General features: G+C 43.1%; 1 protein-coding gene across 2 annotated transcripts in view; it reads right to left on the bottom strand.

Annotated features, from left to right (window-relative positions):
- Positions 1-7155: 7155 nt before the first annotated feature.
- TMEM200C (transmembrane protein 200C) overlaps positions 7156-26000 on the bottom strand; it is a 225489-nt gene continuing 206644 nt past the window's right edge. The window contains exon 2 of one of the 2 annotated variants that reach the window (XM_069731081.1): positions 7156-10131. In XM_069731081.1, the coding sequence (XP_069587182.1) occupies positions 8458-10095 (1638 nt within the window). In that variant the 5' untranslated portion in view covers positions 10096-10131 and the 3' untranslated portion in view covers positions 7156-8457. The remainder of the gene's footprint in view (positions 10132-26000) is intronic. The other variant, XM_069731082.1, reaches the window with a different exon arrangement.

The following is a 26000-nucleotide window of genomic DNA, read 5'->3' as shown; positions in this document are numbered from 1 at the left end:
TCTACTGTTTAGGTACATCAGGGACTCTGCAAGCGCAATGTGACGCCTGCAGACCATTCCATCTAAGTCTGCATTCCAAATGGCGCTCCCTCCTTCCAAGCTCTGCCATAAAACCCAAACAGTAGTTTTCTCCCACATATGGGGTATCAGCGTACTCAGGACAAATTGGACAACAACTTTTGGGGTCCAATTTCTCCTGTTACCCTTGGGAAAATACAAAACTGGGGGCTGAAATATAACTTTTGTGGAAAAAATAATTTTTATTTTCACGGCTTAGCGTTATAAACTGTAGTGAAACACTTGGGGGTTCAAAGTGCTCCCCACACATCTAGATAAGTTCCTTAGGGGGTCTACTTTCCAAAGTGTTGTCCCTTGTGGGGGATTTCAATGTTTAGGCGTATCAGGGGCTATCCAAACGTGACATGGCGTCCCATCTCAATTCCAGTCAATTTTGCATTGGAAAGTCAAACGGCGCTCCTTCCCTTCCAAGCTCTGCCATGCACCCAAACAGTGGTTTACCCCCACATATGGGGTATCAGCGTACTCAGGACAAATTGCACAACAAATATTGGGGTCCAATTTCTTCTGTTACCCTTGGGAAAATAAAAAATTGGGGGCAAAAATATCATTTTTGTGAAAAAATATGATTTTTTATTTTTACGGCTCTACATTATAAACTTATGTGAAGCACTTTGTGGATCAAAGTGCTCACCACAGATCTATATAAGTTCCTTAGGTGGTCTACATTCCAAAATGGTGTCACTTGTGGGGGGCTTCAATGTTTAGGCATATCAGGGGCTCTCCAAACGCGACATGGCGTCCCATCTCAATTCCAGTCAATTTTGCATTGGAAAGTCAAACGGCGCTCCTTCCCTTCTGAGCTCTGCCATGCACCCAAACAGTGGTTTACCCCCACATATGGGGTATCGGTGTACTCAAGACAAATTGCACAACACATTTTGGGGTCCAACTCCTTCTGTTACTCTTGGGAAAATAAAAAATTGGGGGCGAAAATGTCATTTTTGTGAAAAAATATGATTTTTTATTATTATAGCTTTACATTATCAACTTCTGTGAAGCAATTGGTGGGTCAAAGTGCTCACAACACATCTAGATAAGTTCCTTAGAGGGTCTACTTTCCAAAATGGTGTCACTTGTGGGGGGTTTCAATGTTTAGGCATATCAGGGGCTCCCCAAATGCGACATGGCGTCCCATCTCAATTCCAGTCAATTTTGCATTGAAAAGTCAAATGGCGCTCCTTCCCTTCTGAGCTCTGCCATGCACCCAAACAGTGGTTTACCCCCACATATGGGGTATCAGCATACTCAGAACAAATTGCACAACAACCTTTCGTAAAATAAAACAAATTGGAGCTAAAGTAATTTTTTTGTGAAAAAAGTTAAATGTTCATTTTTTCAAAACATTCCAAAAATTCCTGTGAAACACCTGAAGGGTTAATAAACTTCTTGAATGTGGTTTTGAGCACCTTGGGGGGTGTCACACTTGCATATTTTCAATCATATAGACCCCTCAAAGTGACTTCAAATTTGATGTGGTCCCTTAAAAAAATGGTGTTGTAAAAATGAGAAATTGCTGGTCAACATTTAACCCTTATAACTCCTTAACAAAAAAATTTTGGATCCAAAATTGTGCTGATGTAAAGTAGACATGTGGGAAATGTTACTTATTAAGTATTTTGTGTGACATAACTTTGTGATTTAAGGGCATAAAAATTCAAAGTTGGATATTTGTGAAATTTTCAAAATTTTCACCAAATTTCTGCTTTTATCACAAAAAACGCAGGTAACATCAAAGAAATTTTACCAATAACATGAACTACAATATGTCACAAGAAAACATTGTCAAAAGTACTGGGATCCGTTGAAGCTTTCCAGAGTTATAACCTCATAAAGGGACAGTGGTCAAAATTGTAAAAATTGGCCCTGTCATTAATGTGCTAACCACCCTTGGGGTTAATGTACATTGTGCACCCCATCTTGATTGAAAAAAAACAGAAATGTAGTAATTTTTTGCAAATTCATTAAAAAAGAAAAGCTGAAATATTATATGGTCATAAGTATTCAGACCTCTGCTCAGTACTGAGTAGGAGCACCGTATTGAGCGTACAGCCATGAGTCTTCTTGGGAATGATGCAACAAGTTTTTCACACCTGGATTTCAGGATCCTCTGCCATTCTTCCTTGCAGATTCCAACAGGATGGATGGTGAATGTTGGTGGACAGCTGTTTTCTGGTCTCTCTAGAGATGCTCAATTTGAGAGAGCCAGAGCTCTGGCTGGGCCAGTCAAGAATTTTAACAGAGTTGTTCTGAGGCCACTACATTGTTATTTTAGCTGTGTGCTTAGGGTAATTATCTTGTTGGAAGGTGAACCTTTGGCCAAGTCTGAGGTCCAGAATACTGTGGAAGAGGTTTTCATCCAGGATATCTCTGTACTTTGCTGCATTCATGTTTCCTTCAATGACAACCAGTTGTCCTCACCCTGCAGCTGAAAAACACCTCCATAGCATGATGCTGCTACCACCATGTTTCACTGTTTGGATTGTATTGGGCAGGTGATGAACAGTACCTGGTTTTCTCCCACGTACCCCTTAGAATTATCACCAAAAAGGTCTATATTCGTCTCATCAGACCAGAGAATCTTATTTCTCACTAGATGGTGGCCCGATTCTAATGCATCGGGTATTCTAGAATATGCATGTCCACGTTATAAATTGCCCAGCGATGTAGTATATTGCCCAGCAACGTAGTATATTGCCCAGCGACATAGTATATTGCCCAGCCACGTAGTATATTGCCCAGTCACGTAGTATATTGGCCAGCCACGTAGTATATTGCCCAGCGATGTAGTATATTGCCCAGCGATGTAGTATATTGCCCAGCCACGTATTGCCCAGCCACGTAGTATATAGCAGAGCCACGTAGTACGGTATATTGCCCAGCCACATAGTATACAGCAGAGCCACGTAGTATATTGGCAAACACAGAGCCACGTAGTATAGAGACTTAAAAATAAAATAAACATATACTCACCTTCCGAAGGCCCGTTGAAGTCCTGCTATACTCACCATCCGCCACCTTTCCCGCTACTTGCCACGCTCCCGGGATCGCTCCATTGCAAACGGCAGCTTCTGGTCGCAGGACTGGTGTGAGCAGGACTTATGATGACGTCGCGGTCACATGACCGTGACGTCACGGCAGGTCCTTGTCGCACACCAGCACCTGGGACGGGACCTCACCGGAAGCTGCCGCTTGCAATGGAGCGGTCCCGGGAGCGTGGCGAGGAGCGAGAAAGACGGCGGAGGGTGAGTATAGCAGTTTTTTTGTTTTTTTAATTATTTTTAACATGACATATTTTTACTATTGATGCTGCATAGGCAGCATCAACGGTAAATAGTTGGGGACACACAGGGTTAATAGCAGCGGTAACGGAGTGCGTTACACCACGGGCCATTACCGCTGCATTAACCCTGTGTGAGCGGTGAGTGGAGGTGATTCTGGAGCGGGCGCCGGGCAGTGAGTACAGGGGAGTAGGGGAGGGACTAATCGGACTGTGCCCGTCGCTGATTGGTCGCGGCAGCCATGACAGGCAGCTGCAAAGACCAATCAGCGAATAAATAACCGTGACAGAAGGACAGACAGACGGAAGTACCCCTTAGACAATTATGTATATAGATAGTCTGGGAGTCCTTCATGTGTATTTTAGCAAACTCTATGCAGGCTTTCATATGTCTTGCACTGAGGAGAAGCTTCCGTCGGGCCACTCTGCAATAAAGGCTCAATTGATGGAGGGCTGCAGTTATAGTTGACTTTATGAAACTTTCTTCCATCTCCCTACTGCATCTCTGGAGCCACAGTGATCTTGGGGTTCTTCTTTACCTCTCTCACCAAGGCTCTTCTTCCATGATTGCTTAGTTTGACTGGACGGCCAGGTCTAGAAAGACTTCTGGTGATCCCAAACTTCTTCCATTTAAGGATTATGCAGGCCACTTTGCTCTTAGGAACCTTGAGTACTGCAAAAATTATTTTGTAACCTTAGCCGGAACTCTGTACATTTCTGTTTTTTCAGTCAAGATGGTGTGCAGAGTGTACATTGATATGAAAAAATATGAATTTTTTTCAATTTACCAAATGGCTGCAATGAAACAAAGAGTGAATAATGTAAAGGGGTCTGAATACTTTCCGTACCCACTGTATATACCAGAATGCGCCCAGATGGGGTATTTATATACCATGAAGAGAGACATAAAAACCAGGATGGGTCAAATTGGGGGACATATAAACCAGGATGGGAGACATATATACCTTGATGGGCGACATATACATCAGGATGAGTCTAGGATGGGGGACATATATACTAGGATCAGGAATATATACACAAGGAATGGAGAAATATATACCAGAATGGGCCAAGAATGTGATAAATATACTGTATACCAGGATGGGAGACATAATATGCAAGGATGGATCCAGGTGGGGGACATACAGATCTGGAAAAATTAAGAGACCACAGCATCAAAACCTTGTCATGGGCAGCCCAATCTCCACACCCCATTAAAAACCTCTGGAATGTAATCAAGAGGATGATGGATAGTCACAAGCCATCAAACAAAGAAGAACTGCTTAAATTTTTGCGCCAGGAGTAGTGTGAAAGGCTGGTGGAAAGCATGCCAAGACGCATGAAAGTTATGATTAAAAATCATGGTTATTCCACAAAATATTGATTTCTGAACTCTTCCTGAGTTAAAACATTAGTATTGTTATTTCGAAATGATTATGAACTTGTTTTCTTTGCATTATTTGAGGTCTGAAAGCACTGGGGTTTTTTTTTTTAAATTTGACCATTTCTCCTTTTTGGAAAAAAAATATTGCTTGGAAATTCGGAGACATGTTGTCAGAAGTTTATAGAATAAAAGAACCATTTGCATTTTACTCAAAAATCAGACAAGCTGAACATTTTGCAGTGGTCTCTTAATTTTTGCCGGAGTTGTATATACCATAATGGGCCTAGGATGAGAGACAAATATACCAGGATGGGGGACATATATACCTTGATGGGGCTCAGGATGGGGAAAATTAGTACAGAATGGAGGACATTAATACATAAAGGGGAGGGGAGCAGCACATTTTTCCTTTTAGGATTTAGAACACTTCATGGGCCCATACATTTAACCAATATGCGGGGGGAGGAGGGCCCGGGTACAAATTGTGCACCGGGGTCCTTCGCAGTCTAGTTATGCCACTGCCTACAGCTAAGGGGAGAAAAGGGTTAGCAACAGTCATGCCCATAACACTTCTCTTTCCTTTGCAATCAGCCTAATAAACTTTAAGTAACTTATCAACTGATATTGAACTGTGCCTACCTCAAGGGGGGTCTCAACATATGCTGAATATTAAACATATAGTACATTTCAAATAAGAACTACTTTCAAAACAAGATGCCCCTAATATGACTATACACAAATGCTTACTTTATCCTAGATCAACTATATGGTCTGTTTGAAATGCTCATTACGTTAAATGGAGGCACATTTTTTAAAGGTATAACCAGTTATGTTTACATTTAGTGTAATTAGTGGGAACATGTTACAGATCAGCAAAAATTTAACAGATTGATATACAGAAATGTGAAAAAATCAGTATATGTTCATGTTCACACCTTCATTATTTGGTCAGTATTTTACATCTGTATTTGTCAACCAAAACCAGGACTGTGCTAAAAATGCAGGTGTGACATGTTTCTATTATACATTTCTTCTGATTGTTACACTCTTGATTTTTATCTTAGGCCAGGTTCACATTGCGTTCATGTCGTCCGTTAAACGGACTACGTTACACCGCGTCATAACGCGGTGTAACGTAGTCCGTTAACGCCGCCGTTGAAAGCAATGTCGGACGCATCGCTAGCGCATGCCCACAATGGGCGTGCGCTAGGGATGTGCCATCATTGAGTGACGGACCCAGAGATGCGGGCTGCAGCGTTTCCGGGTCCGTCACTGCTAGCGTAGATAGAGCTAGCAGCTGCTCTATCTGCGCTGGCGCCATGTAACGTCGGCACTTGCGCTAGCAGCAGCCCGTTAGCGTATGTGCTGAACAGGCTGCTGCTAGCGCAGTGTGAACCCGGCCTTACAAATACTGACTTAAAATATTGACCAAATACTGAACATGTGAAAATGGTCTAACTTGTAATAATTTGAAGCTCAGTAGTCTGCTTCTTGTACAGTCTAATAAATCTCTAAACTGAGAATGAGAAGATTTAGATTATAGAATCACTCAATGGTTTTTATTTAGCATCTTTGTACTTTCAGCACCTGATTGTTTATCACACTCTCCACTCCTCTTGTATATAGTGCACTTACCTCAATGTGCTTTAATGCCCTCATTTCTTCTCTTCGGACTCCGTCAATTTCAAATTTTGCTCAGCTTCTTTCTCATCTATGCTCTGATATCAATTACTGATACATAAGCACAGCATCACATTACCTGCTAGGACCAATACAATCTCTGCATACTGTGTTAACAGTGTGATTATCGTCTCCATATTCACTTACATAAGCAAGAGGCTCAAGTGTGATCTCCTACATTATAACTGTGTGACACTGTGTAATCTTCATTGACTATGATAAAATGTGTCAATTGGTCCCATCTAAAAGCAACATAAAGTAGGGACAGAAATTCTGATTCCAATATTGTTCAACTTATTGGACATCTTGCTGTAATTTTGATGAATCAATGGTTTATCTGCTGCAGCTCTGCTAGTCCTCTCGCTGGTGAGCTTCTGCTATGTAGTTATCAATATTAATGAGCTCTGGCTATCTCTGCCCCCTATCCATTTACTGATTGTCAGCCTTCTCCCTATACATAGTGTAGATTGAAAACTCCATACAATTATATGGACAGGGTTAGAAGAAGCACATGATTGAAAAGACTAACATAGCTGCAGTAAATAAAACACTATCAACATTATAGTAAGAAACCCAGTAACACATTACTACAATCAGGGTCTCTGTCCCAATTTTATGCTGCTTTCAGACTGAAAAGCATAAACCTGGTGACAGATTTATTTTAAAAGAAACAAACTTGAACTTGTGGGATGAATGTTCTAATGGATCCTGACAAATGTTTGTAGAACTCATTGATTTAAAATAGCGTCCATTATATTTTTTGGTGCTTATGATAGTAACATTAATGACTATGCTTTTTTCCCATCAAAAAAATGAATGTACATTTTACAAGACATAAAAAAGGTTGTCACATTTAACCACTTTACAAGCCTGATTCCTTAACTGTCCATTCTACCTGTAATAAAGCATCACACAAACAATGAAAATCTATTTCCACAAATTGACAATCTTAATCTACAATTTCATATCAATATATTTCCCATAAAATGTAACTTTAGGAAGAATATTTGAAAAGCAAAATGTGCTAATAACGCTGTTATACATTTTAGTAGTAAAAGTATTTATTTTATTTTATTTATTGTTATTGTTATTATAAAGAATCTTGATAATAGAAAACATCCAAAGGCTGACATTCTGACAAATGGGCCAGTGATGCAAATCTACATTGAATAGATATGAATGTAGCAAAAATACATTTTATCATGCAGTTCACTTAATTTCCATTTAAAGAAATTAAAGTCTATGGTAGCTAGCAAATAGATTTATATTTTATCGTATACTCTGCATTTCAAGTCTGCTTTTATGAAGCACAATTGTTTGCATGCCAATATTAAAATACTGCAATAGGTTAAGAAAAAAAAAATAACAAAAATACATTTTGGTGCTTGTGATATAGTTAAATGTAAACATTTCTTAAAAGATTTTTATTATTATTAATGCTGTCATTTTATTTTATAGCCATAACACCCAATATAACGTTTTACAGGAGGGTTTAAAATATTTGAAAATAAAAATCTGAATATATTTAACAGTCCCATAAAATCAACTGAAATCTGTTCTTTGTCCATCTTTAAAATGTATTTTAATATTTTTGTCAACAAAGCAATGATAAAACTTCTAAAATATCTTCTCAAAAATAAAATTCAGTTATTCCAGTAGGTAGACAGACTTGCTGCCTAAGCGTTTGAGCAAGCCAAACTAAATTGCCATAACAAAGCAATTACAGTACTGACGTGCCATCAGCAATAAAAAGATCTACCATAGCCAAAAATGAAGTGCACAGCTATCTTCAAAATAATCTATCTCATATCATATTAAGTGTTTAAGACGGGCTATTTTAAAGTTTATTAATACAGTTTGGTTTCAATCATACATACAGTTACAATCAGATGTTTGTGACGGTTATCAATACGTATGACAACTGTTGACACTGCAGATCTTTGGATATTGGCAAGCTCCATGTAAAACAGCATATTCCGGAACTTTTTGTGAATAAATCTAAGATTAAAGATTTTGCTATAATTGCATTTGTGCCTTAAATAGTTGTGTTATCTAGATCATCTTCTTCGGACTTAGCATGTGACTTGGAGAGCATCAACAGTTTTTCTTTATTTGTGTACTGCTTCTTAAGATGTACTACATGTTCTGTGCTGGTATCTTCCAAGGGAATGTCTATGTCTATGGTTTCGGAATCATCACATTCCTCCTGGGTTTTATTGGCTGAGGTGTCTATAGATTCAAAGGAGGTTCCTGCCTCCTCCAGATGAACGTAGCCCTTATTGCTTGATTGGTCAGACCCTGAGCTCTGGGAATCTCTTCTTATTAATGGTGCTGTTGTAAGAGTATCCACAAGAACTGCAGGTTTCGTTTTGCCAAATGGGGAGGATCTCACCAAAAGGCTACAGTCTAAATCTGTGCTACTTAGAGACTGGCTACCCAAGTCTGACAGGTGACCAGGTGACATAGGTCTCCTGAAGTCTGGCAGACAGCTTGTGCTCTGACGCCTTAAGGGTAGTTTTCTATGGACCTTGGGAATTTCCCAATTTAAGTCTACATGGCTAAAATTTTTCAAACTCAATTCAATTTCTCCCTTCTGTACTTCTTTGGCACCTTTACCTTCCCCACGTTCTTCCTTCTTCTCCAAGAGACAGTTATCTAACTTCACAATGGGCAATGTAAATGCACTAAGGGAATGACCAACAATAGAACTTGTGCTGCTTCTATCCCACCTTAAATCAGGTGATCCAGAAAGAGAATAATTGTCATGCCCCCTCCCAGAAATTCTGTCAAATGGTAATGCAGAGTTTGACCTTTCCCTGTAAATACTGTATACAGCCTCATCCATGTTGGAGTTCTCTCCTGCATGACGATGTACCTTTGGAGAAGACGTCCTTGGTTCCCTAGGATTCGGAGGGGAAAATGTAATTGTACCACCAAGAGCAGAATGCCAAGAGCTCTTAGCTAACATTGCAGCTCCAAAAGAGTCTCCACCAGCTTTCCCATCAATGCTCCGTGATTGCACATAATTTACAAAGCCATTTAGTGGAGTTCCATCCTTACATTTCATGCCATGAACATCAATCACTGTAGAGTAGAGATCCCTCAGGTTAATAATTTTAGTTTTCTTGTCTCTATTTTCATGTAGAACTGCATTAGCACAAATAAATAGAAATATTCCAATACCCATTATTAGAGGGCCAAAAACTTTAAGATTATCCGAGTGTAGGTATCCAGAAAACAGACCTGCTAGAAAACCAGAAGACCCAGAAGATGTTTTCTGATGACGGCTTTTTATGCTTGTGTTATTTTCTTTGAAAGTATTAGCTCCTTGACTGTTGTGATGGCTCCAGGATAGGTTTCTGTTAGCAGTGCTTATATTTGTATCACCTGATGAAAATTTGGCTTTATTTGTCCCAAGACCTCCATGATAAACTGTATGACTTTTCGGCCAATATCCCATAACAGCCATGGCAATTCCAACAAGAAGTACTAAAATTCCACATAGCGCAATTAACCCAGAAATAGAACAGAGTTTAAGTTTTCCTTTCACTACCACAACATCATTCTTGCGTTTCTTTTTTGCTTTCCGCTTGCGTTTTGGAGGTTGACTTTTTGCTCTCAGAGGATCCTGTTTCCGTGCAGAGATCCGCAACAGACCTCCAGTGGCGATCATGCCGGCCTCAGATCTCCAGATAAGCTACTCCAGCTCCTGTGGATCAAAAAGATATATACAGTAATTAAAATAGAAAACACTGTAAACTATACAAATATTCTACACTGTGTGCAACATTTTTAGGCAGATTTGTAATTTAACTATACCATCATTTTTGTGCGTATTTTCCAACTCCATGTGTAAAAACATGAATGCTTATTGGATGAAACAAATCAGGTGACGTGTATTTGTATAATAAAGAAGGGTGTGACCTAATATATCAATGCCCTTTATCAAAGAATTCTTAGGCAGCTTATTTTCCAAAAGGCAAATGGATCAAAAAAGAGATTTAACTAACTCTGAAAAAGATCAAAAATTGTTACAAGTTTTACAGAGGCATGCAACACTCTTGAAATTGTTAATATATTGGGTCGTGATCACAGAACCATTAAAAGTTTTGTTAGAAAAAGTTAAAAGGGTCACAAAAATGTGTTGAGAAAAAAAGATGCACTTTAACTGCCAAAGATTTGAGAAGAATCAAATATGAAGCGACCATTACAATACAGTGCTGTCATATTTTAGAATTGCAAGCTCCTTAAGAGTGCCCAAAAAGTACGACCACCACTGAATAAGACACATATGGTTGAAACATTTAGACTGAGCCAAGAAATATTTTTTTATGATAATTTTTTATGCTGATTTTTTATTATTATTTTGGTTATTATTTTTATTTTTTATTCTTACTTTTCTTTTAATTGTTTTTTATTAGGTAATTTGTTGCTACTAAAATCTTGTAACAAATGACACATGCCCACTATCTGCAAGTTATATTTGCTGCTTTGCTGCTAAAATGTTGTAATAAATTATACATGCCCACTTTTTGTACGTTACATTTGCATATGTAATTGCCACTGTTTTGTGATTTGTCCTTGTAAGGTTAAATACTGCTTCCTTGCATATCATTAATATCCACGTGAAGAAGAAAGAAGACGGCGCACGCCGTTGAAACGCATTGTGGTTTTACCCTAACTGGTGGCTGTGTTCTCTTTCTGTGCTCCTGAGACCGGCTATTCTATTCCTGTTGCAAGTCTTTCTCCCCCGTTGTGGGGTATCCGGCTGGACCTCCGCACTTATTTCCTCCCCATTGGGACGGCCGCTAGTGCTCCTTCAACAAATCGCCATTTGCTGTTCTACAAGAAATATCTGATGGCAGACTTTTCAAATGTTTTACGGACTGATGATATGAGGGTGACTCTTGAGGGACCAGTCTATCATGTTACATATACAAACAGTAAATGTGGCTACCTATATAGTACTGCACACTATATAAAACTAACAGGCAAGTCTCTGAGCTGTTCATGTGATTCACTCTTGGAAGCCAATATTCTGTTTTTAGTCATTGATATACTTTAAAGGGTAGCTAAACTTTATGAAACCTTTCGATATTTTATAGTCATTATCAAATAGTGTTGATGTGTGGGCATCTCCTACTGATCGATCAAGGAAGGGAAAGCAACACTTAGGTTATTCCTGAATACATGGAGAGAGATGTACTGGCATAATAGGAAGTCTATAGGTCTGTATATGGCTCCGCTTGTGCCCAACGATAAGTTTATTGCCTCTGTCCTTTCTTTTGAGCAATCTGTGAGGGTCTCGGCATTAGCCTCCTATTGATCAAAATTAAAAAACAGTTGCTATAATATAACAATATACCGTATTAATATACTGGTATGTTACCTTTTAAATTTAATACCAACTATCAGCATGTTACAGAATGTCAGCTTGAAATCATGTATAAGGAGGGTAGTTAAACCTCATATGAATTACATTTTTTGTTACATGGCTTGTTAATATGAACCATCAGGCATTTTCATCCATCTCTAAAGCTATAATAAAGAAGACAACACACATGCGACAAGAGCTGCTGCAGAGCTGGTACCGATTTTGCAATTCTCTTTAGTCCTGTAAACATTTACCATGGTTCCTGTGACACTTTAATAAGTAAGACAAAGACATCACTCAAATTGACAGTTATTACATAGCGCCAGAACTTGTCTCTGCAGCACTGTTGAAAAATCTGTTCTGACAATACCTTTATATGAGTCAACTAGCAAGAGTGAAAGCGTCAGCTGTTACTCATGTCAATTGCATGGTAGGCTAGAAAATAGTAGTCCCATTGGTTATACCTAGTGGTCAACTTCATACTACAGCAGACAGTTCAGCTACTTTTTACACGGGAAAAGCACTGTTGATTTTAATTTATGGGAGATGTAGTAAAAAGTCCCATTGAGTGAGGCAAGGTCCGTTTATCTTATGTTGTCCTAATGAGTTTGGTGATCACTGCATTCAGTTCCATAGCAGTCTTTGTAAAAATTCTTGATGATCTTTCAAAGTTCAATGTTATTATTTGGCATTTTGTGTTTTCCAGCCATGCCATCCATGCCATCTTTTCTGGTGAATTATTAGATACATCTTAATATGTGTGGTTAGCTTTCGGTCTCATTCTCGTACTTTTAGCAGTTATCTTTCTTCTCGCTGCCATAGCAACTAGAATCGACCTGTATATAAGTTCAAAACCATCGTAACTACATTACCGCTTAGTGTATTGTCTGTGCAGCCTTTCACTTTTCATCTCTTTTGTTTTATTACAGCATCAACATCCACTTACTTTTCATTCAAACTAAACATATCAAAATGCTTAAGTTCAATAAATCATTATTTATATTGTCGCCTGTAATGGGAAAAAACTTTGCTGATTTAAAAAAAAAAAAGTTAAAATTTTATGAAAATTTTCTGTATAGTGTGAGGCAGTGACTTGTGTCACAGGTAGGGATCGCTGTGTGTTCTCCCCAGGTTGTGCATGGAGACGGATGAAGTCCATAGGTGTGCATGGCAGTCATGGATTTCCAGTCCGGGTTTTCCATGTGGCTGACAGTCACAGGTTTGTTTGTTAAAAGCCCTGCAGTAAGGGGTATGAGTGTTATGAACAGGTAATTCAGAACCACAATGGACCTTGAGGTTCAGAGCACACAGAGTGACCTGACAATTACCAAAAACATAGGACGAGCTCTGAGACGTGGGAACTCTGCTGACCGCAATCCCTAATCCTATCCAACAACACTAAAGGTAGCCGTGGAGCGCTCCTGACCAGACCTATGCGCCTCGAGCACAGCCTGAGAAACTAGCTAGCCCTAAGAAAGAAAAATAAGCCTACCTTGCCTCAGAGAAATACCCCAAAGGAAAAGGCAGCCCCCCACATCTAATGACTGTGAGTTGAGATGAAAATACAAATGCAGAGATGAAATAGATTTAGCAAAGTGAGGCCCAACTTACTGAACAGACCGAAGATAGGAAAGATTACTTTGCGGTCAACACAAAACCCTACAAACAACCACGCAGAGGGGGCAAAAAGACCCTCCGCACCGACTAACAGTACGGAGGTGCTCCCTCTGCATCCCAGAGCTTCCAGCAAGCAAGAAAAACCAAATAGCAAGCTGGACAGAAAAAATAGCAAACAAAAATAACACAAGCAAAACTTAGCTTATGCAGGATGACAGGCCACAGGAACGATCCAGGAGGAAGCAAGACCAATACTAGAACATTGACTGGAGGCCAAGAGCAAAGCACTAGGTGGAGTTAAATAGAGCAGCACCTAACGACTTCACCACATCACCTGAGGAAGGAAACTTAGAAGCCGCAGTACCACTCACATCCACCAACGGAAGCTCATAGACAAAATCAGCCGAAGTACCACTTGTGACCACAGGAGGGAGCTCGACCACAGAATTCAAAACATATGAGTGTTTCAGGTGTCAGATGCAATGTCAGTGTCAGTGATTTTATGTGTATAAAATGGGGAAAGGTATTAAGCTATCAGCGCCTCCCCATGCTCTCAGCAGATTTCATGCTATAGGGAGTTTTTGCACAGTATGTGGTGCACCCCGCCCAACCTTTGTACAGGGAGATGGCACTGTGGCTCTGACTATGCAGTCTCAGGCTGCATCAAAGAAGAAGGAATTTTCTTCTTGTCTTTCTCCTCCATCTTTCTCCTCTCTATCCTCCTTTTTCTCTGTCACTCTTTCTCTCCTCCTTCTCCACACCTCTTTCCCCCTTCACTCACCCTCCTTCTCTCCTCCTTCTTCACTCCCCCATCACACCTATCTCCTCCTGCCCTTCCTTCTCCACACACATCTCCACGACTCTCTTCTCCTCCTCTTCTCTCTCCTCCACACCTCCCATCTTCTACTCCCTCTGTTCCTTTTCCCTCACCTCCTCCTCCTATACACCTTTCATCAACCCTTTCTTCATCTTCTACATCTCCTCCTTCTTCATCTCCTCCTTCTTCTCTGCCCCATACATCTCCTCCTGTTTCAGACTCTTCTTCTTCGGTGTTGCCGGCTGGGCCAACGCCCAATCCAAACAATGTGGTGCTTACAGCACAAGGCACCCCTTCTATGACCCTGGCACAGTCCAGCCATTACCAGTTGTGATATCGGGGAAAGAAGGTGAAAATCCCCCTACGTACAATGCAGTGGGCAGCCCCCAGACACATCAGGCAGCAGACAGCTCAGCCCTGGGTGCAAAGGGGGAGGACTCACCATCTGTTGATAATGTACAACTTCAGCACCGGTCAGAGCTGCCTACATTCACACCAACATAGAACTATAAACCTAATCCATCACAGCTTCAGCAAGGGGGAGACATCCTTACATAAAAAGGCAACTTCTAAGTCCAAAATCAGCCAGTGTATGACCCCAGCACACGCTATCACGACTATTCCTCTGATGAAGATGAGGAGGGAACATCATACATGCTGCCCCTTACTAGGAAAAGAAACCCACAGGCACCAAGAATGCAGGGGCAGATAGAGGCACCACCATTACACTATGTGCACTTGAAGTCAGGTGACAATCTTCCAGACCCAGGGATGTATCCCATGCCATTTTACTGAAGAATGTAGCAGAACCAGCGAACATATATAGCCACCTGGAATGATCTCTGGGCCATAAATGGAAATAAAAGCAGGTGATGCACTCTGGCCAATCATGAAGGAACAATTCAAACTTCCAGCAGAATTAGATGTACATGCTTGGGAGTCAGGGCCACAGCTAATTGAACAGCTCAGAGAGTGGGCCAAAGGCAGATTGGCAGGACAAGCCCTTAGCTTACATGACATAAGCCAAGACAAGACAGAGTCTGTGGAGAAGTTTCATGGCAGAATAAGGCAAGACTGCGAACATGTATACCGATTCAAGGTACTCGCATGGCATAGCACACGACTTTGGACCCATCTGGACTGCAGGAGACTTCATCACAGCAAGCGGAACAACCATAAAGCATCATGGAGCCATCAAGGACCTGCTGGACACACTCCAACTTCCAAAAATGGTGGCAGACTGGCAGTACTAAAAGTCAAAGTACATGGAAAGTTGAACACAGTAGAGGCACGGGGCAACAACATGGCGGACATGGCAGCCAAAGAAGCAGCCAAGGGAAGACAATATGGAGAAGTGGGAGAAGTCGTAGAGCCGGACGGCTACTACATGATGACTGAAGACAAGAAACCTGACCAGATGACCTGGGATCTGCTCAAAAAGCTGCAAGAGCAAGCTCCAAAAAAGGACAAGGAATGCTGGATGCGGAAGGGAGCAACACATGAAGAAGGAAGGGTATACGCAATGGACTACAAACCCTGTTTATCCCGAAGCATGTATCCTATGGTGGTCCAGTGGGCACATGGGCCCACACACAGATCAAAGACACAGATGAATGATCTGATAGGTGCTTACTGGTTCGCTCCAGGAATCTCCACCCCCAACAGCCAAGTTTACTAGCAGCTGTCTGACCTGCGGCAAATGCAACCCTGGAAAAATGGAGAAAGTTCCCACACATCATCTTGCCAGACCGCTGTACCCCTTCCAGAGGATCCAGATAGACCACTTCCAGACGACGCCAAGTGGAGGATTCGAATATGCTCTTGTGGTCGTGGACGTGTTCTCAGGATGGCCAGAAGCTTTCCTAGTGAGGAACCAGTCAGCAAAGACTACTGCAAAGAAGCTACTCTTAGAGATGAGATATGCAGATATGGGGACCCGCATTAACAGCAAGTCTCACACGAGAGATCTGGTCAGCAGTAGGGTCAGACTTAGGCCTACACACTCCCTACAATCCCCAGAGTAGCGAGAAAGTGGAAAGACTGAATGGGACACTTAAGAACAGGATGTTGAAAATTGCCCAAGAGACAAACAAACCATGGCAGGAGACACTCCCAATCACACTACTTAGTGTTAGGCACACTCCCAGAGGCCCAGAAAAGCTGTCACCATATGAAATTTTGTTTGGGTCTAGTCCCAGGCTAGGGGTATTCTTTCCCTCAGCAGCTGACTATGTAATATGATACTTTGTCTGCTTATGTAACTGAACTCACCAAGAAACTTGCTAACATCCATTCTCGAGTTTTTTCTTCATTGCCAGATCCAGATTCAGTGTCCGGTATGCACTCCTTGAAGCCAGGAGACTGGGTGATGGTGAAAAAAGTTTGTAAGGAGAACACCACTCGATCCCAGATCTGATGGTCCTGTCCAAGTGCCGCTAATGACACAAACCTCTGTGAATCTTGAGGGAAGACTCACTTGGATCCACGCATCGCATTGCAAGAACGCTCCCCTACCAGAAGTTGACACCCAAGCCAGAACTATGTTGTGGATGCCCTGCCTGACAGAATAGATGACCTACCTGATAAAGAATACACTACACATGCTATTGACTAAGAGACTGATTGCAACGAACCCACGTTAGGGACAGATTTCCTGACCGCCCATTTGCGAAAAGTCTGTACGGAGTGGGGTGTAGGCGCTAGGCTTGCGTCAGTTCACCGGCAGCAAAAAAGAGTTGCAGCGCTTTGGGACAGGAGGCTAGGTTTAGGGCAAGTGATATCTAAGGGGGACTTGTGATAGAAATATTTATATCATGTAGATCTCACTTGCATGTATACTCCTCTATAATAATATATACTCATCTATCCACAGCTAATATATACTCAGCTAGTTTATAATCAATTGCTCAGCTTGACCACATGAGCTAGGCCAGATGGTTCCTTGGTGCTTTCCAGACACCCAAAAAGCAGAAGAACTCCAGATGTATTAAGTGCTGATCAGATGTCTCAACTTTGTCCTAAATGCCGCAAGCTACATTTTAGTTGCTTAATCAGCATTCATATGTGCATTAATCACAATATTCCATATATATTTAGATAACCAATGACAGAGGAGCTAGACAATATGGTAATTCACTAACCACCCCTAACCTCTCCTTTCTATACGCAATTATAAAACTATGTATGTACAATAAATGGTCAGTATTGATGGAATGCTTTTCTGTCACAATGGTGTACAGTCCATTCTTGATGAGCGCTCAAAATACTCAGTCTTATTGGGAACGGCCGCAGCACACACGGGATAGATTTATCCAACCCAAATTTCCATATCAATGTGACACATCAAACTTATTGAGTATTTCACAAGAAAAATAATGGTGTGCTTGGTTTTAACGTAACTTTATGTTTTTATGAGTTATTTACAAGTTTATGACCACACATAGAATGTATTCAAAGTGCCGCCCATTGTGTTGGATTGGCAATGCAACCCTCTTCTAACACTCTTGATACACTGATAGCAACACCGCAGAAGAAATGCTAGCACAGGCTTCCAGTACCCGTTGTTTTAGATGCTGCACATCTCGTATGTTCACAGCATAGACAATTGCCTTCAGATGACCCCAGCATCTGAAACAAAGGATACTGGATGCCTGTGCTAGCATTTCTTCTGTGGTGTTGCTATTAGAGTTGAGCGACCTTGACCTTTTTAGAGTCGAGCCGGGTTTCGCGAAACCCGACTATCTCAAAAGTCGGGTCGAGTGAAATCGGCCGATTATGACGTAAAGTCGGGATCGACCGAAACACGAAACCCAATGCAAGTCAATGGGGCAGCATAGTCGGCAGTGAGTGGGGGCCAGGAAAACACCTAGAGTGCCCATTTTAATGTCAAAACCATCCATTCTTCTTAATGAAGCTTGTCAAGCGTAATTTACCTTATAATAATTGGAAGGCATTTGAAATTGGGGGTCATTTGGCTAAAGTTGTGGTGGGTAGGGCTGGTTCAAGTAATTAGTGGGCCCAGGAAATCTGGACCACGTCACGGCAGTGGAGCAGGGAGAGGTAAGTATTTCAACTTTGCAAGTGCTGTGAACCTGAGCAAGCAGGGGGGGCCCACTCGTTGGCATTGGCACTGGCACAGGGCCCCTCAAAGTACAGCGGTGTGTTTGCACGGCGGGGGCGCCTCCCACCGGCAGCAACACTTTTGCGTACTATGAGAGGCCCTGTGCCAGTGACGTCGCCAACTAGTATTCCTCCCCCCATCTGATGAAGGAACCTGCACTTTCATCTGCACCTTCCTCTTTGTCCCCGTGTAAGGTGGTATGGTATGCGGGAAGAGCAACCTGACTTTCAGCAGGGTCACAATGTTGTTGTGTAGCGTGCACGGGGAATGTTGCGTTATGGGTCAATGTACCAGCAGACTCATCTATCACTGGCTGGGCAATGGGCAGGATGAGGAGGAAACACAGATATAGGCCCAAATAATAAAGTGGGCTAAATGCAGTTCAAAATTGGTAACACAGGAATAACCAGGGGGCATTGCAGTGGAGGACAACTGGAATGAGAGGCTGACACAGAGAGTAGGCCCAAATCAGTAAGTAGTCGAAATGCAGTTCAAAATTGGCAACCGTAGTAAACAGGCGGCACAGCTTTGTTCAGTGGAGGAGAACAGCAAGGAGTGGCAGACACCGATAGTAGGCCCCAACCCAACTAGTAGGCCAAATGCAGTCTAACATTAACAACTACTTAACGAGCGCCTGAAAACGGAATTTCAGGACAGGAAACCAGGAGAACAGCAAGGAGCGGCAGACACCGATAGTAGGCCCCAAACCAACTAGTACGCCAAATGCAGTTGTTCCATTTAACCACAATTTAACGAGAGCCTGAAGATAGAAGCTCAGGAAAGGCAACCTGGAGAACACCTTGGAGTGTAACACACCATCTCTCTCCACCCGATACCCATTTTGTAGGCCTAATGCAGTGTAGTTTTCTACAACTACTAAACGAGAGTCGGAAGATCGAAGCAATGGCGAGGAAACCTGGAGAACACCTTGGAGTGTAACACACCATCTCTCTCCACCCCATACCCATTTTGTAGGCCTAATGCTGTGTAGTTTTCTACAACTACTAAACGAGAGTCGGGAGACCGAAGCAATGGCAAGGCAACCTGGGGAACACCTTGGAGTGTAACACACCATCTCTCTCCACCCGATACCCATTTTGTAGGCCTAATGCAGTGTAGTTTTCTACAACTACTAAACGAGAGTCGGAAGACCGAAGCAATGGCAAGGCAACCTGGGGAACACCTTGGAGTGTAACACACCATCTCTCTCCACCCGATACCCATTTTGTAGGCCTAATGCAGTGTAGTTTTCTACAACTACTAAACGAGAGTCGGAAGATCGAAGCAATGGCGAGGAAACCTGGAGAACACCTTGGAGTGTAACACACCATCTCTCTCCACCCCATACCCATTTTGTAGGCCTAATGCTGTGTAGTTTTCTACAACTACTAAACGAGAGCCGGAAGACCGAAGCAATGGCAAGGCAACCTGGGGAACACCTTGGAGTGTAACACACCATCTCTCTCCACCCGATACCCATTTTGTAGGCCTAATGCAGTGTAGTTTTCTACAACTACTAAACGAGAGTCGGAAGACCGAAGCAATGGCAAGGCAACCTGGGGAACACCTTGGAGTGTAACACACCATCTCTCTCCACCCGATACCCATTTTGTAGGCCTAATGCAGTGTAGTTTTCTACAACTACTAAACGAGAGTCGGAAGACCGAAGCAATGGCAAGGCAACCTGGGGAACACCTTGGAGTGTAACACACCATCTCTCTCCACCCGATACCCATTTTGTAGGCCTAATGCAGTGTAGTTTTCTACAACTACTAAACGAGAGTCGGAAGATCGAAGCAATGGCGAGGAAACCTGGAGAACACCTTGGAGTGTAACACACCATCTCTCTCCACCCCATACCCATTTTGTAGGCCTAATGCTGTGTAGTTTTCTACAACTACTAAACGAGAGTCGGAAGACCGAAGCAATGGCAAGGCAACCTGGGGAACACCTTGGAGTGTAACACACCATCTCTCTCCACCCGATACCCATTTTGTAGGCCTAATGCAGTGTAGTTTTCTACAACTACTAAACGAGAGTCGGAAGACCGAAGCAATGGCAAGGCAACCTGGGGAACACCTTGGAGTGTAACACACCATTTCTCTCCACCCGATACCCATTTTGTAGGCCTAATGCAGTGTAGTTTTCTACAACTACTAAACGAGAGTCGGAAGATCGAAGCAATGGCGAGGAAACCTGGAGAACACCTTGGAGTGTAACACACCATCTCTCTCCACCCCATACCCATTTTGTAGGCCTAATGCTGTGTAGTTTTCTACAACTACTAAACGAGAGTCGGAAGACCGAAGCAATGGCAAGGCAACCTGGGGAACACCTTGGAGTGTAACACACCATCTCTCTCCACCCGATACCCATTTTGTAGGCCTAATGCAGTGTAGTTTTCTACAACTACTAAACGAGAGTCGGAAGACCGAAGCAATGGCAAGGCAACCTGGAGAACACCTTGGAGTGTAACACACCATCTCTCTCCACCCGATACCCATTTTGTAGGCCTAATGCAGTGTAGTTTTCTACAACTACTAAACGAGAGTCGGAAGATCGAAGCAATGGCGAGGAAACCTGGAGAACACCTTGGAGTGTAACACACCATCTCTCTCCACCCCATACCCATTTTGTAGGCCTAATGCTGTGTAGTTTTCTACAACTACTAAACGAGAGTTGGAAGACCGAAGCAATGGCAAGGCAACCTGGGGAACACCTTGGAGTGTAACACACCATCTCTCTCCACCCGATACCCATTTTGTAGGCCTAATGCAGTGTAGTTTTCTACAACTACTAAACGAGAGTCGGAAGACCGAAGCAATGGCAAGGCAACCTGGGGAACACCTTGGAGTGTAACACACCATCTCTCTCCACCCGATACCCATTTTGTAGGCCTAATGCAGTGTAGTTTTCTACAACTACTAAACGAGAGTCGGAAGATCGAAGCAATGGCGAGGAAACCTGGAGAACACCTTGGAGTGTAACACACCATCTCTCTCCACCCCATACCCATTTTGTAGGCCTAATGCTGTGTAGTTTTCTACAACTACTAAACGAGAGTCGGAAGACCGAAGCAATGGCAAGGCAACCTGGGGAACACCTTGGAGTGTAACACACCATCTCTCTCCACCCGATACCCATTTTGTAGGCCTAATGCAGTGTAGTTTTCTACAACTACTAAACGAGAGTCGGAAGACCGAAGCAATGGCAAGGCAACCTGGGGAACACCTTGGAGTGTAACACACCATTTCTCTCCACCCGATACCCATTTTGTAGGCCTAATGCAGTGTAGTTTTCTACAACTACTAAACGAGAGTCGGAAGATCGAAGCAATGGCGAGGAAACCTGGAGAACACCTTGGAGTGTAACACACCATCTCTCTCCACCCCATACCCATTTTGTAGGCCTAATGCTGTGTAGTTTTCTACAACTACTAAACGAGAGTCGGAAGACCGAAGCAATGGCAAGGCAACCTGGGGAACACCTTGGAGTGTAACACACCATCTCTCTCCACCCGATACCCATTTTGTAGGCCTAATGCAGTGTAGTTTTCTACAACTACTAAACGATAGAGTTGAGCGACCTTGACCTTTTTAGAGTCGAGCCGGGTTTCGCGAAACCCGACTATCTCAAAAGTCGGGTCGAGTGAAATCGGCCGATTATGACGTAAAGTCGGGATCGACCGAAACACGAAACCCAATGCAAGTCAATGGGGCAGCATAGTCGGCAGTAAGTGGGGGCCAGGAAAACACCTAGAGTGCCCATTTTAATTTCAAAACCATCCATTCTTCTTAATGAAGCTTGTCAAGCGTAATTTACCTTATAATAATTGGAAGGCATTTGAAATTGGGGGTCATTTGGCTAAAGTTGTGTGGGGTAGGGCTGGTTCAAGTAATTAGTGGGCCCAGGAAATCTGGACCACGTCACGGCAGTGGAGCAGGGAGAGGTAAGTATTTCAACTTTGCAAGTGCTGTGATCCTGAGCAAGCAGGGGGGGCCCACTTGTTGGCATTGGCACTGGCACAGGGCCCCTCAAAGTACAGCGGTGTGTTTGCACGGCGGGGGCGCCTCCCACCGGCAGCAACACTTTTGCGTACTATGAGAGGCCCTGTGCCAGTGACGTCGCCAACTAGTATTCCTCCCCCCACCTGATGAAGGAACCTGCACTTTCATCTGCAACTTCCTCTTTGTCCCCGTGTAAGGTGGTATGCTATGCGGGAAGAGCAACCTGACTTTCAGCAGGGTCACAATGTTGTTGTGTAGCATGCACGGGGAATGTTGCGTTATGGGTCAATGTACCAGCAGACTCATCTATCACTGGCTGGGCAATGGGCGCGATGAAGTGGAAACACAGATATAGGCCCAAAGAATAAAGTGGGCTAAATGCAGTTCAAAATTGGTAACACAGGAATAACCAGGGGGCATTGCAGTGGAGGACAACTGGAATGAGAGGCTGACACAGAGAGTAGGCCCAAATCAGTAAGTAGTCGAAATGCAGTTCAAAATTGGCAACCGTAGTAAACAGGCGGCACAGCTTTGTTCAGTGGAGGAGAACAGCAAGGAGTGGCAGACACCGATAGTAGGCCCCAACCCAACTAGTAGGCCAAATGCAGTCTAACATTAACAACTACTTAACGAGAGCCTGAAAATGGAATTTCAGGACAGGAAACCAGGAGAACAGCAAGGAGTGGCAGACACCGATAGTAGGCCCCAAACCAACTAGTACGCCAAATGCAGTTGTTCCATTTAACCACAATTTAATGAGAGCCTGAAGATAGAAGCTCAGGAAAGGCAACCTGGGGAACACCTTGGAGTGTAACACACCATCTCTCTCCACCCCATACCCATTTTGTAGGCCTAATGCAGTGTACTTTTCTACAACTACTAAACGAGAGTCGGAAGACCGAAGCAATGGCAAGGAAACCTGGGGAACACCTTGGAGTGTAACACACCATCTCTCTCCACCCCATACCCAATTTGTAGGCCTAATGCAGTGTAGTTTCCAAGAACTACTAAACGAGAGCCGGAAGATCGAAGCTCAGGAAAGGCAACCTGGGGAACACCTTGGAGTGTAACACACCCTCTCTCTACACCCCATACCCAATTTGAAGGCCTAATGCAGTGTAGTTTCCAAGAACTACTAAACGAGAGCCGGAAGATCGAAGCTCAGGAAAGGCAACCTGGGGAACACCTTGGAGTGGAACACACCATCTCTCTCCACCCCATACCCAATTTGTAGGCCTAATGCAGTGTAGTTTCCAAGAACTACTAAACGAGAGCCGGAAGATCGAAGCTCAGGAAAGGCAACCTGGGGAACACCTTGGAGTGTAACACACCCTCTCTCTACACCCCATACCCAATTTGAAGGCCTAATCCAGTGTAGTTTCCAAGAACTACTAAACGAGAGCCGGAAGATCGAAGCTCAGGAAAGGCAACCTGGGGAACACCTTGGAGTGTAACACACCCTCTCTCTACACCCCATACCCAATTTGAAGGCCTAATGCAGCGTAGTTTCCAACAACTACTAAACGAGAGCCGGAAGATCGAAGCTCAGGAAAGGCAACCTGGGGAACACCTTGGAGTGTAACAAACCCTCTCTCTACACCCCATACCCAATTTGTAGGCCTAATGCAGCGTAGTTTCCGACAACTACTAAACGAGAGCATGAAGATCGAAGCTCAGGAAAGGCAACCTGGGGAACACCTTGGAGTGTAACACACCCTCTCGCTACACCCCATACCCAATTTGAAGGCCTAATGCAGTGTAGTTTCCAAGAACTACTAAACGAGAGCCGGAAGATCGAAGCTCAGGAAAGGCAACCTGGGGAACACCTTGGAGTGGAACACACCATCTCTCTACACCCCATACCCAATTTGAAGGCCTAATGCAGCGTAGTTTCCAACAACTACTAAACGAGAGCCGGAAGATCGAAGCTCAGGAAAGGCAACCTGGGGAACACCTTGGAGTGTAACACAACGTCTCTCTACACCACGGAAGGGCTGATTCTTAGGAAGGAAGGCTGTTGGAAATAAGCATTGCGCGTCCGAGGGTGATTATATTCTTATTAGGTATATACTCACCCTCGGACGCGCCCTGCTTCTTTATTTGGAATGAATGTGTATTTGCAATGTGGTGTTGACTTTCTCTATTATTTTGGTAATTAATGATTTTATTATTTTCATTGTTTTGCATCTTCTCGGCAATAATATAAAGAAGACGCGACAGGACAACACTCGTTGGATGCCATATCTGTGTTTTCAATTTAAAAAACCTTTCAGTTAACTACTTGCAGGAGAAAGTAATTGTAGCTGGTGGCCATTTTTAGTACTGTACCAGATTTTAGTTGTGTGTTTGTTTTTAATGTTAAAATGTCTGCATTTGATATCTCACCAGTATTTTCTTTTTTATAAGCAAAATACTTTTTTTTTATTTTATGATGTTGGTTCAAGGGGTACACGGGCAGCAGTAGACAGGTCAGTGGAGGCCTAGTGGAAGGAGGGACCGCAGACAGGCTTCGAAGCCCTAACATAATAAATTGGGCTGCTTGTAGGCAATTTTAAATTGGTTCCAGGGGAACACGGGCAGCAGTAGACAGGTCAGTGGAGGCCTAGAGGAAGGAGGGACCGCAGATGCGCCAATGTTTCCCCCATACCAAATTTGTAGGCCTAATGCAGTGTAGTTTCCAACAACTACTAAACGAGAGCCGGAATATCGAAGCTCAGGAAAGGCAACCTGGGGAACACCTTGGAGTGAAACACACCCTCTCTCTACACCCCATACCCAATTTGAAGGCCTAATGCAGCGTAGTTTCCAACAACTACTAAACGAGAGCCGGAAGATCGAAGCTCAGGAAAGGCAACCTGGGGAACACCTTGGAGTGTAACAAACCCTCTCTCTACACCCCATACCCAATTTGTAGGCCTAATGCAGCGTAGTTTCCGACAACTACTAAACGAGAGCATGAAGATCGAAGCTCAGGAAAGGCAACCTGGGGAACACCTTGGAGTGTAACACACCCTCTCTCTACACCCCATACCCAATTTGAAAGCCTAATGCAGTGTAGTTTCCAAGAACTACTAAACGAGAGCCGGAAGATCGAAGCTCAGGAAAGGCAACCTGGGGAACACCTTGGAGTGGAACACACCATCTCTCTACACCCCATACCCAATTTGAAGGCCTAATGCAGCGTAGTTTCCAACAACTACTAAACGAGAGCCGGAAGATCGAAGCTCAGGAAAGGCAACCTGGGGAACACCTTGGAGTGTAACACAACGTCTCTCTACACCACGGAAGGGCTGATTCTTAGGAAGGAAGGCTGTTGGAAATAAGCATTGCGCGTCCGAGGGTGATTATATTCTTATTAGGTATATACTCACCCTCGGACGCGCCCTGCTTCTTTATTTGGAATGAATGTTTATTTGCAATGTGGTGTTGACTTTCTCTATTATTTTGGTAATTAATGATTTTATTATTTTCATTGTTTTGCATCTTCTCGGCAATAATATAAAGAAGACGCGACAGGACAACACTCGGTGGATGCCATATCTGTGTTTTCAATTTAAAAAACCTTTCAGTTAACTACTTGCAGGAGAAAGTAATTGTAGCTGGTGGCCATTTTTAGTACTGTACCAGATTTTAGTTGGGTGTT

Source organism: Ranitomeya imitator, chromosome 6, assembly GCF_032444005.1.
Source record: "Ranitomeya imitator isolate aRanImi1 chromosome 6, aRanImi1.pri, whole genome shotgun sequence".
Classification (NCBI taxonomy): domain Eukaryota; kingdom Metazoa; phylum Chordata; class Amphibia; order Anura; family Dendrobatidae; genus Ranitomeya; species Ranitomeya imitator.
The sequence above is the reverse complement of the archived record's forward strand: the minus strand, read 5'-3'. Positions and strand labels throughout refer to the sequence as shown.